Below are 15,767 nucleotides of genomic sequence, written 5' to 3'. Positions count from 1 at the left end.
CTCCCTCTGGACCTGATGGACGGCTTGCTGCCGCGGCTTCTCCATGCCGCTTCTTTCCGGCTTCCCCGGATCAGCTCGACGCTGAGGATCCGCCATGTTCCTGATGACGTAGGGCACGCGCGCACTCCGAAGTATATACCAGCAAGGGCGCGAACCTCAGGGGCATCTCCCTGTATTGACATCATCCGCTTCCAACATATAAGGTCTCAGTAAACGCTAACAGATCGAGCGAGCAAGGATTGATAGCAGGGATTGTCTTTGACCCGCTAGTCTCTCTACGCTGCTCTGCCTCCTCGGACTTACCAGGGGTACCCGCTCCTCGGTGGCCTCGCTGTCTTTTCTTTATTTCAGATTGCAGATGGGAACCGGTACTCACTCCTCGACGGCCCATGTTCCTGAACACTCTGAAGATTCTCTACTGCCTGGAAGCTATCGCAGATACAGACATTTGTGAGTTACCACCGCTCTCTCAGAACTTTCCTTGGAACCAGGTACTCGCTCCTCGAGGGTCTAACTCTTTCCAGCCACTGAGCCTCCTTAAGAACCCATGTTAGTTTGTCATCTACTACTGGCTATGTATACAGCATACCCTGTCTACTCACTATCTATAGTCTTTCTACAGCTCAGCAACCCTGGGATCGCAGTTCCAGTATCTGAGGGACTTCAGCCCTGCCGAGCATATCAGCTCACTACTGCCACCTCTGGTGGTTCTACTAACCTGTCTAATAAAAGAACTATCTGTGTCTGTCTCCATACCCAAGCCTAGCTGGTGGTCCCTCTCAGGATATCCTCCTGGGGACGCAGTCATCTGCCATCGGCCCAAGGATTCACCTATTTACATTCCTTTCCAGCTGAGTACCTTCTCAAGCACTTCGCTGGTACAGGTTGCCAACTCAGTAGTCTATATCATAACTAGATTGCTAGTTCCACCTACGGAGCATATCAGATTGCAAACTCCTCCTTCCACGGGAGCCAGTCCCTAACAGATTACAACTCCGCATGGTGACTCATAACAGATTGCTAACTCCTCCCACTACAGGAGTATCCAGCAGCAGATTACAATAGATTGCTAACTCCTCCCCTCTGGAGGAGCAAAGCCTAACAGAACCTAACAGTAGCAGAGTGCCGCTTCAGTGTTTTCCCCATGTGGCCCGGAGGCCGCCGATGTTACCTGTCCCCTCCGTGGTGAGGGGTCCTCATCCACGGCCTTCTCTGCGGCTGGAGCCACCCTCAGCCTCATCTTCACATCTCGGAAGCCACCTCCCATGTCGGGGCCTGCCTGCGGCCCTTCTCCGGCTTCTGTGTTTCAAAGTCTGCAGCAGAGCCACTGTCCATGGTCCTGCATTTCCTGCTTCCTTCCTAGGGAGCGAGGCCACATCTAATTCAGTGCTTTAAAGGGCCAGCAATTGAATAGTCCCTCTGGCTCCACCTGATGTCGTCACATGGGTGTTTCCTGTCCAGCCCTACTTAAGGGCTCAGTTGCCATTCCATCTTTGTCTTTGCAAGGGATTAGTCCTTCCTAGGACTTCTCGTCTTCACTCCAGCTTGGCATTTCTTGTTCTTCGTGGGATCCCTCATTGTTTTGTTCCTGGTCTCTGTTGATGTCCTGATGTTCCTTGATCCAGTCCTGATGTTCCATGATCCAGCCTTGATGTCCTGAACCCTTGGTTCCTCGTCGCCACCTTTCCTGGCACCAGGCCTGCCTTCTCGCCTGCAGCACAAGCCTCCGGAGGGTCACCCTTGCCTGAAGCCAAGTTCTGTCTTGGTCCTGTGTCCTGAATCTCATTCCGGCCCTCGGATTGTGCCTGCTCCGTCCATCTGTTAGACGCTGCTGGAACGTGTGCCGCTTCAGCATGGTTCACAACTAGCCACAGGAGGCTGTGTAGGGCGCGTCCCGGTGAAGGCCTCTGCAGTGTCTGGGACATGTTTCCTTGCACCTGCTTCACCTTGTCTGGAGTCTGCCCCGCATTCAGCGTGGTCTGTGACCAGCCCCGTGGGTGGGCTGTGTAGGGCAAGCTGCGTCTCAGCCTCAAGCTAGTAATTGATCCTGAATCCTTGTCTTCAGTACCTTGATCCTGAGTCTGCACATTCCAAGTCCCTCGTCTGAGTCTTCACGTTCCAAGTTCCTCGTCTGAGTCTTCATCTCTAGTGTCTTCATCTGCCCTTGCCTCCTGTCCAGCCTGCCACCTTTGCCGTTTCCAGCAGCAGGTCCGAAAGGGATTGGAGTGGTCGGAGGACCACTTAGAGACCAACCTTGCATGGTTGGCCTCACTGAGGCTGTGCAGGTTGGCAGGCCTGAGTCTACAGTCTTCTCCCATGCTCGGACACATCTCGCCTTTTTCAGTACTGCCTTGGAGCTCTCTGGGGTCATGCCGTGGCCCAAGGGCACACAATCCCCTTGGAAATGGGACCGCTCTCCTAGCGCTCCCTAACATTATACCTCTGCTTTCTGCCCCTATCCCTAAGGGAGTTTTGTTAGTGGTTTAAACCCTTTAGTCCTGGTTAGGTGCTCCAATTGGAAGGAGAGAATTCATCTTGACTCCCCCCACCCCCTTCTGTGAAACATTCAGTGGTACCCAAGTTGAAACCTCTGAAAACATCAAATTATCTTACTCAGCCACTGAAAGCAGGAGGGTCTCCAGACACAAAGGATGGAGAAAGGTTAGACTTGAAGCTCTTTTTCAATGCAATATTTCACCACCCTGTACTATTGAAGCTTGACAAATATTTGATGTTTCTATCATATCCCCTCTGTCCACTCTTACTTCCAGCATATTCATTTTGCATGACTAAGCTTCTATTTGTAGAGCTTCTGTTTCAGGCCTTGTATCATTTTAGTAGCCCATTTCTCAGCTGCTTCCATTAGGGATGTGCAGAGCAAAATTTTATGTTCATATTTTTTATGTCCGAAAGGGGGTCCCACTTGCGGCCAATATGGACATAAAAAAAATCCAATGAGTTGGGTATATGTACATATGTGCAAAAAAAAAAATTAAACCCCCTCACCCTCCTTAATCCCCCCCCCAGACTTACCACAACTCCCTGGTGATCGAGCGAGGAGTGAGGACGTCATTTCTGCAATCCTTGGCGAGAAGCATGTGACGTCGGTGGCACGTCGAGTGACGCGGCGTCACGTGATTCCCGGCTCGTTCGCGCCTGACGGCTCGTTCGGCCCAAAAAGAACTTTTGGCCAGCTTGGGGGGGCCTCCTGACCCCCCCAAGCTGGCCAAAAGTTCTTTTTGGGCCGAACGAGCCATCCGGCGCGAACGAGCCGGGAATCACGTGGCGCCGCGTCACTCAGACGCGACGTCACGTGATTCCCGGCTCGTTCGCGCCGGACGGCTCGTTCGGCCCAAAAAGAACTTTTGGCCAGCTTGGGGGGGCCTCCTGACCCCCTCAAGCTGGCCAAAAGTTCTTTTTGGGCCGAACGAGCCATCCGGCGCGAACTTGCCGGGAATCACGTGACGTCGGCGTCACGTGATTCCCGGCTTGTTCGCGCCGAACGAGCCGTCCGGCGCGAACTTGCCGGGAATCACGTGACGTCGCGTCTGAGTGACGCGGCGCCACGTGATTCCCGGCTCGTTCGCGCCGGACGGCTCGTTCGGCCCAAAAAGAACTTTTGGCCAGCTTGAGGGGGTCAGGAGGCCCCCCCAAGCTGGCCAAAAGTTCTTTTTGGGCCGAACGAGCCGTCCGGCGCGAACGAGCCGGGAATCACGTGACGCCGGCGTCACTCGACGTGCCGCCGACGTCACATGCTTCTCGCCAAGGATTGCAGAAATGGCGTCCTCACTCCTCGCTCCATCACCAGGGAGTTGTGGTAAGTCGGGGGGGGGGGGGATTAAGGAGGGTGAGGGGGTTTATATTTTTATTTTGGCTCAACAATCGCGATTTCCCACATATCGAACATATCTATGTTCGATATGTGGGAAATCCGATCGTTTATGTCGAATCAATTTTTTAAGTAAAAAAAAAATATGAGTTGAGTTTTACTAATGCGGTCAATCCGAATGCACACCCCTAGCTTCCATCCCCTCGGTGTCCTGATGGAGGAACAGTCTCCAGTGATCAACAGAGTACTCAGGATACACGTTCTTGCTGATAATACCTCTGCTTATGCAACTGAGCAGACAACTTTTCCTGTGATTTTATTACATTGACTGGTACATTCAAGTCAAGGCAGATGATTACTCATAGATCCCTATTGCGTCTGTGGACCCTTGGACCAAAATGTAATTGACTCTACCTGCAGTTTCCTACCATCAGCAGGCGGACACAGGTGAGGCAGAGACCAGTCAGGTTCTTAACATATACCAATCCTTGTTCCCTTCGGGTTGAGCCTATGGATGCTGGGGTCAGCAGAACTTAGGTGGGGTCTGTGATGAAAGAAGAGATAGTCCATGGTTGTCTAGGGTTGTAGGCAGGCAGCAGTCAAGTGTATCCAAGGTCCAGGCAATGGTCAGAGGCAGGCAGCAGTCATGTATCCAGGGTCCAGGCAATGGTCAAAGGCAGGCAGTGGTCAATTGATTCAGGAATCCAAGCCAAGGTCAAAACAGGTATCCATCAGAGGGAAGGGAAGGGGGACAGATAGGTAGGGCAGGCAGGCGAGGAGAACAACTGGACAACGTGGGTGAAGACAACTGAAGACAAGCTGGACAAGAACTGAAGACAAGCATGAAAAGGCTGTAATGAAGACAAGTAGCTGGGAAGCAACACACACTATAAAGCATAGCTGGACCTATTGCTGAGGCAGTGAAGGAGAGACAGCAAGATCCTTTTATGGGCCTCAGTATTTTATGTCATCATTTGGTGCTGTCAGAACATTTCAGCCATGGTCCCTTTAAATAGGGTGAAGTGGGGCACTCACGTGCCTAAGAAGGAGCATGGCTGGATGGGGCTGGTGGCATCCTGATGCATGACAAGCTGGCGGGGTCCTGCCATATTGGACCATGGTGTCTAGCCATGTGGAGAGCTGTAGGCACTGGGCCACATTGGGAGCTGAGAGGGATGGCCCAGCTGGGGAGGTGAGTGCGGCAGTTCGCGGGGACAGACCACGGACTACCAAACATAACAGTAATCCCTCTTAGGCCCCATCCCTGAGGTATGGGTTTTTCTGGTGTACTTTTGAATTAAGTCCTTCAAGAGATTGTAATCCAGTATGTTGGCTAATTGCTCCCACGAGCTTTTTTCTGGCCCATAGTTATTCCCTGAGATTAAATACTCAACCCCTTTTCCTCTCCAGTTGGAGTCTAGGATCTCTTGGGCTTTGTATATATCATCTCCATCAGCAGTGACTTCCTGAGGTTCAGGTAGGACTCTGGAAGGCCATGAAAGCACAACTGGTTTAAGCAAGGACATGTGAAACACATTATGGACTTTTAGTGTGGGTGGTAACCTTAGCTGGTCCATGACAGGGCCCACTTGTCGATGCACAGGGAATGGTCCAATAAAACGTGGGACCAAGCACATAGAGGGAAGTCTTAGACATAAGTCCCATCTACTCAACCACACCCTTTCTCCCACTTTGAACTGCTGGGCTGGTCTTCATGTATCTGCTGTTTTCGTGCCTCAAGCAGTGGCTTTCTCCATCAACTGCTCCATTTCCATAGTTCATGCAATTCCTGGGCAGAGATTTGAGCCACTGGAGAGGGTACCATCACAGGCAGTGGCAGAGGATATAAAGATTGTTTCCCATAGACCAGCTGAAAGGGCAAAGAGCCGGTGATGGCACTGATGTGATTATTATGTGAGAAAGCCCACAGTAAGAGGGTATCCCAGTTATCCTGGTGTTCAGTGACATAGGAGCAAAGGAAGGTTTTAAGTTTGGAATGGTACGCTCTGCTTGCCATTGCCCTGTGGGTGGTAGGCTGTAGTGTAGTCAAGCATAATACTAAATGTTTTTCAAAAGGAAAGCAATAACCTCATGGTGTGTTGGACTCCTTTATCATATAGTATGTGCTTTGGAAGGCCATGTAGACAAAAGACATGGGGGTTAAGAGACACGCTAACCCTGGTGTGGAAGGAAGAACTAGTAATGGGATGAATTGTGCCATCTTCAAAAATCAATCAATCACCACCTAAATCACAATGGAGCCATTTGAGATGGGCAGGTCCATGATAAAGTTCATGGACAACTGGGTCCAAGGTTCCCTGGGGTCTGGCAATGCCTTAACAGCCCCCAGGGTTGGCCATGCAGCACTTTTTGCTGAGCACAAGTGGGTCATAAATCAATGTAGGTCTTGACATCTTGCTTCATCTGGAGCCACCAGTAATGTCGTTGAAGCAATTCAAGGGTTTGTGCCTGCGCAGGGTTACCTACGTCATGGGTCATAGGCACATTTTAACACTTTCTCATGCAATCTGGAAGGTATGACCATCTTCCCTGGAGAGAGGGTACTGTAGTAGCCAGGAGTATCTTAGCAGGATCGAGGATGTGCTTGGGAGGTTCTGGGCATCCTAGGTCTGGAAGGAGCGAGAGAGAGCATCTGGTCATTGATTCTTCAGTGGGTGATACTGTAATTCAAAATCAAAGCAGATGAAGAACAATGACCAATGGGCTTGTCTTGTACTGAGCTGCTGAACTTGACGTAGATGTTCAAGATTATTGTGGTCCATGTATATTGTAACACGATGTTGAGCCCCTTCAAGTAGATGGCACCATTCCTTGAGAGCTAATTTGACAGCCAAGAGCACTTGGTCTCCAATGCTGTAGTTGTGTTTAGCTGTGGAGTACTTATTAGAAAATAAGGAACATGAACGAAGTACCCCTTCTGGAGTGTGTTAGCTGAGGACAACCCCTACCCCCAGGGGGTCGCATAGAATCCAGGTGACACAGGCAGGGCTTGTCAGCAAAGGCATTCTTTAACTTCTGAAATGCTTCAATAGCCTTTGGTGGCCAATCGTTGGTATTGGTGTCTTTGTGGGTAAGAGCAGTAATGGAGGTTGCCACGGAGGAATAATTTGGAATAAACTGATAGTAATAATTAGCAAATCTCAAGAATCTTTTTAAGTCCCAGAGCCCCATGAGGTAAGACCAGTCCATGATAGCTTTTATCTTGGAATGATCCATCTGAAATCCATCTTGTGAGACTATGATCCCAAGGAAGGGGATATGATAGAGGTGTTTAAAATCATGAGAGGTCTAGAACGGGTAGATGTGAATCGGTTATTTACTCTTTCAGATAGTAGAAAGACCAGGGGGCACTCCATGAAGTTAGCATGGGGCACATTTAAAACTAACCGGAGAAAGTTCTTTTTTACTCAATGCACAATTAAACTCTGGAATTTGTTGCCAGAGGATGTGGTTAGTGCAGTTAGTATAGCTGTGTTTAAAAAAGGATTGGATAAGTTCTCGGAGGAGAAGTCCATTACCTGCTATTAAGTTCACTTAGAGAATAGCCACTGCCATTAGCAATGGTAACATGGAATAGACTTAGTTTTTGGGTACTTGCCAGGTTCTTATGGCCTGGATTGGCCACTGTTGGAAACAGGATGCTGGGCTTGATGGACCCTTGGTCTGACCCAGTATGGCATTTTCTTATGTTCTTATATTTTTCCAGTTTGGAGTAGAGATTATTCTCTCACATACATTGAAGCATGATACGAACATCTCTTCACTGGAACCCAGGTTTTGAGAAAAGATCAATATGTCAACTGGGTATACAACCACACAGGTGTATTGCAGATCACAAAAGATCTCATTGATCATTTTATGGAAAATTGCTAAGACATTGTAAAGCACAAAGGGTATGACCAAATACTTGTAATGTCTGTCACGAGTGTTAAATGCGTTTTTTCATTCATCACCAACATTGATGTGGATAAGTTTGTATGCACTGCTGAGTTCCAACTTTGTGAATATCTTGTTGCCCTGCAGCCGATCGAAGAGCTCCACTATTAGAGGTAATGGATAATGGTCCTTTTTAGTGATGGCTTTCAGACTACAGTAGTCTATGCATGGCTTGAGAGATCCGTCTTTCTTTGCAACGAAGAAGCACCCAGCCCCTGCTGGGTAAGAGGAAGGTCAGATAAATCCACGTTCCAAATTCTCCTGAATGTAGATGGACATAGCCTGGGTCTCTGGGAGAGATAAGGGGTAAACCTCTACTTGTGGAAGAATTACTCCTGGGATGAACTCAATGCTACAGTTGTACATGAGATGGGGAGGCAATACTTCATCACTCAATTTTGAGATGACATCCTTGTAATCCGTATACTTCAGAGGAAGTTACAGACGTAAGGAAGCTACAGTCACTAAACAAGGAGGTTCTACAGGCACCAAACAAGAATCTGTACACGTATGGCCCCATCAGGCAAATTATAAGGCAGACCAGTCAAAATGTTGTTGATGTTGCTGCAGCCACAGCAAACCTAGTATCATGGGATGGAAAGCTCTGGAGATCACATGAAGGTTGATTTTTTTCTAGATGCAAGATGCCGGTGCATAAGGCCACAGGCACCATGGTTATATTAACCTGGCCTGGAAGTGGGTCACCATAGACCAAGACAATTATCAAAGGAGAGGTCAACTGGGCCATGGGGATTTGGAGCTGGTCGATTTCCTTTAAAATAAAGTTTCCTCTGGAGCTAGAATTTACAACAGCCTGGATGGAGAAATGAATGGAACCCAACACCACTGTGACTGGTAATAGTAGGTAGGGAGCTGGAATGGTGAGACCTAGGGTAATCTCCCTGAAAGACCCTGTCAGAAAATACATTATTAATGTGTGTTTTATCAATAATTATCTATATTCAGTGTAGTCAGTAATCAATAGGCCATAAGAGAAACATATGCATTAATTCCCATATGCCTTTTCTCTTTTAAACCACAGCACTAGTCAAAAAGCCTCTGCTGGATACATTCCAGCCCCACCTTCCCAGACCTTGAAAAGAGCTGCTTTGAAGCTAATTCCTTATCTATAGTGGAAGAGGACAGTTCAAAGTTTGAATTTTATGGCCTTATGCAGCCTCAACCATTTGGTTTCTCCGGCATGTAAAAAAAAGTCCTCTTCCTTTAATTAAATGTACCTGGAGTTTCCTGGATAGGAAGGAATACGTAATTTCTTATCTCTGCAAAGTAAAAAAAAAAAAAAAAAAAAGATTCCTTTCCCTTGTATCGCCTAGCACTGCATGAATGAAAAAAATACAGGCAGCATTTTTATTTTTCATATCCTGATATTAATTAAATTGTTTGAACTTTTCAAGGTTTCAAACCATTTTCTTCAAAGGCTAATTATTGAAGTATTGACAGAAATGAAACAGCTTATGGGTTTTTGGGGTTATAAAAATAAGAAGCAAACAAAGGAAGGGAACGACTACTTTGGCTTTTTCTTGACACGTGCAGCTAAGAGAGACAAAGAATGGGACAGCTTCAGATATCTGGTAAAAATTATTTTTATTTACAGCATATGAGAACTCAATTTTTGAACTACTTACTATTGTTTCTAAATTGGCATATATATTAGAAATGCATTAGTTAAATAGAAGAATGTCATTGGTAGACATTTATTTAATCTTAAAACTATCTGTCACTGTATTAATGGTCTTCACATTTATTGTAGTGTATAGTTTGATTAAAATAAGATTTGAACATATAAATGTTTCATAGAATCATTTAGAGATTTTAAGATTTAATATTTTTATTTGAATCTGGAATAAAGAAAATATTTTTACTACATATTGTCTGGTTTTATTCTAGCACATGCTGTGCTGCATTAATCATTGGTTAATTAAATTCTGAAGTGAAAAGAAACCACATCTCTAAATTAAATATAAACTTCTGTCTATAAGGCAAGAAGGGTAGAAAAAAAGAGATAAGAAAGGGTTTTCATCCAAGCAGGATCCCCTGGTAAAAACTTTTAATTCTGCTAGTGGCGAACACCAAAACCTATGCCCTTTTTTTCTACAACCCTAGGCATTAAAGTTTCCTGATCTCTCTGGGCATTGGGCCAAGATATGGCCTTGGGCAGCGGCCCTGCTGTCTGTGATGGATCCTCTCTTCTGGGGCCAAGTGGCAATGGCCCAACTGCATTGACTCTTCTGGAGAAAAAGAGGTTGAGGGTGCGACAGTCAGGGGTGAGAGCGGACGCTGGAACCAGGGTGCCAACATGACTTTCTGTTGCACAGGATGGGTCTCTCGAGCCCTTTGCTGCAGGCAACAATCAATTTTTTTTATGGTTAGAGCAATGAGAGCCTCTAGTGAAGGGGAGTGGTCCCAAGCAGCTATCTCAGCTTTAATCTTCCCAGAGAGACCTTCTAAGAAGATGGTGACCAAACTATCCTCCTTCCAGTTTAATTCAGACGCCAATGTACGAAACTCCACCGCATATTCAGCCAGGGTTTGGGAGCTTTGATGAAGCTGAAGGAACACAGAAGCCATGGCAGCTGCACAACCTGGCTCCTCAAAGACTGTATGGAACTGCTTCATGAACTGTTGCAGATCAACCAAGAAAGGGTCCCATCACTTCCAGAGGGGAGACACCCCAGGCCAGGACTGTTCCATAGTGAAGGGAGGGAATATATGTAGTTTTAGCATGGACATCAGAGAATAGTGGAGTCTGCAAATGGAAATGCATTCTGCATTGGTTCAAGATCTCTGACATCATTTGGGATCTCCAGCATACTGGGGTGGAGCTGGCAACTGAGGTACTGACTGACTAGAAGTCAGATGAGGTAGCGGTGCTGGTGCAGATGGAGGTGGTGCTGTAGGAGTGGTGAGTATATCCAGTTGGGTGGAGAGCTGATCCATCACAGGACCTCCAGGTCACCTTATTGACTTGCAGCCTGTGGGCTATACTGGGAATCACCTGTAGAGTACTCAAGTCCACCAAGTCCATGGCCTCAGCAACCTGTTGCATCTGTGGACCCTTGGTCCAAGATGGGATTAACTCTACCTGCAGGGATGAGCCCTGCAGGTTCCTGCCATCAGCTGGTGAACCCAGGCGAGGCAGAGACCAATCTGGACCTTCTCTTATACTAGTCCTTGTTCCCCTTGGGTTGAGCCTTTGGGTGCTGGGGCCAGCAGGGTTTAGGTGGTGTCTCTGCTGATGACAGAAGAGAAGGTCCATGGCTAGCTAGGCTCATAGGCAGGCAGCAGTCAGTTGTAGCTGAGATCCAAGCAATGTTCAGAGGCAGGAAATGGTCAAGCATATCCAGAATTCAAGCCAAGGTCAAACTGGGTATCTGTCTGAGGGAAGAGAAGGGGAATGGATAGACAGGCAAGGAAAAGAACAAGTGGACAATGGGATTGAAGACAAGCTGGACAAGGCTGGAATGAACACAAGAAGCTGGGAAGCAACACGCAATATGAAGCATAGCTGGACCTGTTTCTGAGGCAGTGAAGGAGAGAGAACAAGGGCCTTTTATCGGCCTGAGTGTTTGATGTCATCATTAGATGCTGTCAGGACATTGCAGCCACAGGCCCTTTAAATAGGGTGCCTAAGTAGGAACACAGCTAGGTGAGACCAGAGGCGTCCTGCTGCAAGAGAAGCTGGCAGCATCCTGCCACATCATAGCATGGTATCCAGCTGTGTGGAGAGCTGGAGGCACTAGACCACATCAGGAGCTGAGAGGGACTGCCCGGCCAGGGAGGTGAGTGCGGCAATTTGCGAGGAGCGCCTGCGGACTGACAAATGTAACAATCTCTTTCCTGTTTAACATTTTCCAGGTTTTGTCTTTCAAATGATATGTAGTATGTACCTTATGGAGTTTTCTGCCTCAAAAGTATGAATTTTACACTTTTTACTAACCATGTTTATTTTCAAATCACTTTTCCAGCCTTCATTTTTTCCACCTTTTCCAGTGTCTCTAATCTTATGCACCACATTCTCTAAAGCAGAGAGCATCTTGGTTCATTATTAGTCAAATTTGCTCTGTCCCCCTCCACATTTCTCTCCGTTAAGGCTCCTGTCTCTGTCTGCAGTGAGAGCTGTGGTCCTGGGGACCGGAAGGCCATTCTGGAAGGGCAACCTGCCTGCTGCTTTGACTGCATCCCCTGCTCTGAAGATGAGTTTAGTAACCAAACCGGTGAGTGCTATGACGTCCACTCAGTAGTGAGCATATTTAGAAGGATGGAAGGTTGGTATTAGAGGATACAATGGTTCTCTCTAGGTCAGTTTAATGGACAAAAGCATTACAGGGTACGCAGTTAGTTCTGAGCAACTGTTTAGAGACAAACATGTTCCAGCATATATATTAAAATCATAAAAAAGTAGATTTTCTAGTGAAGAATTGCCTTATGTTTTATTTGAAAAAATGTTTTTACATGTACAATTCAATATTCTCAACAGGGTACAAGAAACATACATAATAAATGCAAAAAAATATATCTATCTACCAATTGATATCAATAACTGAACAGATTACATCGCATACCAAACATTGACCTTAGCCAAACTTAGTTGAAGTACCACCAAATTACTAGAAGCACACACAATATCAAAAGAAACCATGTCTACAAACCCCGACGGCAAAAGGAAGAATGCAGGAAGGTGTTATTCCTTAGGTACTAACTGGAAATTATCCTTCTTTCTGAAGGTGTGAATGCACTAAATCATACTTATAGCCCCATGTGTTTTCCTGAGTTGAAGTCCCTCGGTGGTTCGTAGATCTTACATAATTTATGATGTAACATCTTCAAGAAGAGACCGATGAGGACCTGGAAGCTAACACTTCATATCTTTCATATGCATGGATTTGCCTGTCTGTTGATGGGGGCTTGGTGTGCAGAGATACAATAGTAGCCCCCAGCGGGAGCGCTGTCCATCATCTGATGCACATACTATGCAAACCTGCACATCCATGGAAAACACAGTGGCAATAACTGATTGAGTAAAGGGCCCTGGAAGGCTACATGAGAGAGGACATCAGCAGACTTGCAAATCTGGTGAGACAGGGAATGAGTCTGAGGGTCAGAGAGTTGTCAGGGTCAGACAGGGAGCCCTGGGTTCTATTGTAATTATTTCCTTTTGATGTTTCAATAGGTGTCAGCTGGCAACATTAATTATCTCTGTTCCTTTGAATGGTTGAACAGAAGTGTGATGTAGGGAGCAGTCTCAGGGTGTTGGTTGGGTTTATTTCATGCTGAAAATCTTAGGACAATAAGGAGGTGCAGTATTCTCTATATCCATGGATTTTATATTACCCCTACTCACATGTCTTGTCCTCCCCCCTAACCCAGCTAAGGGAGGTTGATAGTGGGCCTGTCCAATTTAAGGATACCGTTAATGTCATTCTCAAAAAAACTGTACCATGCTTGATGATCTCCGAAGCCCTCCTTTGCTAAACACTCCGGGTGTGAGTTCTCATACCTCCCTTTGCCCTGAGGCCCTGTCTGAGGTTTCTGATCACTAATTCTCATTATCCGGTGCCTAATACCAGCTTCCCGTAGTAGCTGAGGCTTTGTGCAGGTCCCTGCAATCCCATACTTTGAGTTTATCTGTGTCTTTGACCACAGTGCCACTAGTTCTTTCTTTAAGCTCAGCAAAACCCGGCCCTGGACTCTTATCCATTTATTTAACTCGCTGGTGGGCTCCTATTGAGGCCCCCTAAAACCTTGCACCATTTCAGCTCCTCAATAATCACTTTAGCAAGCTGCAATTCAGTCAACCAGAAAATTCTCTTTATTTAATTAGTTGTAGGTTTAACTTCTAACCATAACTTGAAGCCTCTTTAACAACAGTTTGAGAAGGCTCCACATGTAAGCTCCTCACCACACCAAGTATAATGCACACAAAGCCCCTTTTACAGCTCTACTCCATCTCCATATATTCCCCTAGTTATCCAAGTGTCTTCTAGGCAAGAAGTTAAGGTGATAGCTTAAAGGATGATTCTGATCCTTCTTCAGCAATGCTTCCCAAGGTTAGCCCAGATTCTGGTTTCTCTTTCTCTCCACCTCCTCCCTGCTGTCTCTCCCAAACAGTAGGCTGTCCCATTTGTTTTAGATGCTAGGAACACAGGTTGACTCCACCCTGCCTCCTGCTGTTCCCTAATCAAGTCTCCTCTAGGAGCTAACTGCTAGAGATTCTGGGACTTGTAGTTCATATGCAACCAAGTTAAGGCATGCTGTTCTGCCCAAACAAGTCTAACCAAGGCAAATTTTACAGAATTATTCATTTTTTTTAAATGCAGAGACTAGGGGAAAACTGTCAATTCACCACAAGAAGATAACACAACTATGAAAGTATTCTGCCATTCATGGGACTGGCCAGGGAACAAATATTGCAAGCATTATTTATTTGAAGTGCTATGGTAAAACATTTCATGTTCAAGGGATAATGTGTTAATTTAGACTTTATTGTAAGGCTTTCATCAGGCAGGACAGTAAACCTTTTTTTAATTTGCCATAGTTTAATTTAATTTATTGATTTACAAACTGTTTTTCCATTCATAAAAGACTGCTGAAGACAGGATTCAAAATAGTAAAGCCACCACAAACAAGTTTACATTGAAAAAATTCCATCAATACAAGCATAACAAATTAAACACAAAATAATATTGCCTCCACAATCTGCTATATAGATATATCTTGTAAATCAACAAGATGATAGATACAAAGAAGATGGGAAAAGATAAAGAATCTCTATAGGTGAATGATACTCCCATTTTGATTTTCCTCAAAGCCACATCTGGAATTTCTTCTTTCTACAGATGCCACAGAGTGCATGAAATGCCCCCATGACCAATGGCCCACCAAGAAGAAAGATGGATGCCAGAAGAAGACAATTGAATTTCTGTCCTATCAAGAACCCTTGGGTATAGTTCTGGCTGTTATCTCTGTGCTTGTTGCCCTGATGGCAGCTGCTATCCTTGTTGTTTTCATCCATAACCGCCATACCCCAGTTGTGAAAGCAAACAACCGTGAACTCAGCTACCTCCTGTTATTAGCTCTCATCCTGTCTTTCGGGTGCGGATTAGTGTTCATAGGCCACCCAACAACACTGACTTGCATGATGCGTCAGATTGCATTTGGCATTGTATTTGCCATCTGCATCTCTTGCCTGCTGGCCAAGACCATCATGGTGGTCATAGCCTTCAAGGCTACCAAGCCAACAAGCAACCTAAAGTTATGGATAGGACCGCGACTGCCCAATGCCCTGGTATTAGCCTGCAGCCTGGTCCAAGTCCTTATCTGTGTCACTTGGCTGATCATGGCTCCCCCATTTCCCCAAATAAACATGAAATCCCAGATGGGAAAGATAGTCCTTGAATGCAATGAAGGGTCATTGGTTGCATTCTGCCTCATGCTGGGATACATGGGCTTGTTGTCTACTATTAGCTTCATTGTAGCCTTTTTAGCTAGAAGGTTACCTGACAGCTTTAATGAGGCTAAATTCATCACCTTCAGCATGCTTATATTCATTGCTGTCTGGCTCTCTTTCATTCCTGCTTATCTAAGCACAACAGGGAAATACACCGTGGCTGTGGAAATATTTGCAATTTTGTCCTCAAGTGCTGGGTTGTTGGGTTGTATATTCTTCCCCAAATGTTATATCATCCTAATCAGACCAGACATGAACACCAAGGAATTCCTAATGGGGAAAGCCACAGGGAGCCTCAAGAAAACAAAGTAATTGCCTTGTAACATATTGGTTAATAAATATCAGAGTTTACGTGACGTAATCCTGTTTTCTGAAAATACTTTTGCTTGAAGCAGCAGCCGTAGTAAATAAGAAAAGGACTTGGTTAGAAACTGATTTAAAAAATTCACCCCCCTGTGAAGTTGAAATTAGAACTTAGAAGTAACATGGCTGAGTCATCACATGACCATCTCA

General features: G+C 45.9%; 1 protein-coding gene across 1 annotated transcript in view; it reads left to right on the top strand.

Moving 5' to 3' along the window:
- The window catches only part of LOC115080255 (extracellular calcium-sensing receptor-like), a 44,100-nt gene extending 28,534 nt beyond the window's left edge, over window positions 1-15,566 (top strand). Inside the window, exons 4-5 of the mRNA XM_029584411.1 lie at window positions 11,898-12,021; window positions 14,644-15,566. Coding sequence (XP_029440271.1) covers window positions 11,898-12,021; window positions 14,644-15,566 — 1,047 coding nt within the window. The remainder of the gene's footprint in view (window positions 1-11,897; window positions 12,022-14,643) is intronic.
- Window positions 15,567-15,767: the final 201 nt, after the last annotated feature.

The sequence above is a fragment of the Rhinatrema bivittatum genome, chromosome 19 (assembly GCF_901001135.1).
Source record: "Rhinatrema bivittatum chromosome 19, aRhiBiv1.1, whole genome shotgun sequence".
Taxonomy (NCBI): Eukaryota; Metazoa; Chordata; class Amphibia; order Gymnophiona; family Rhinatrematidae; genus Rhinatrema; species Rhinatrema bivittatum.
This window is presented reverse-complemented; position numbering and strand designations above follow the sequence as displayed.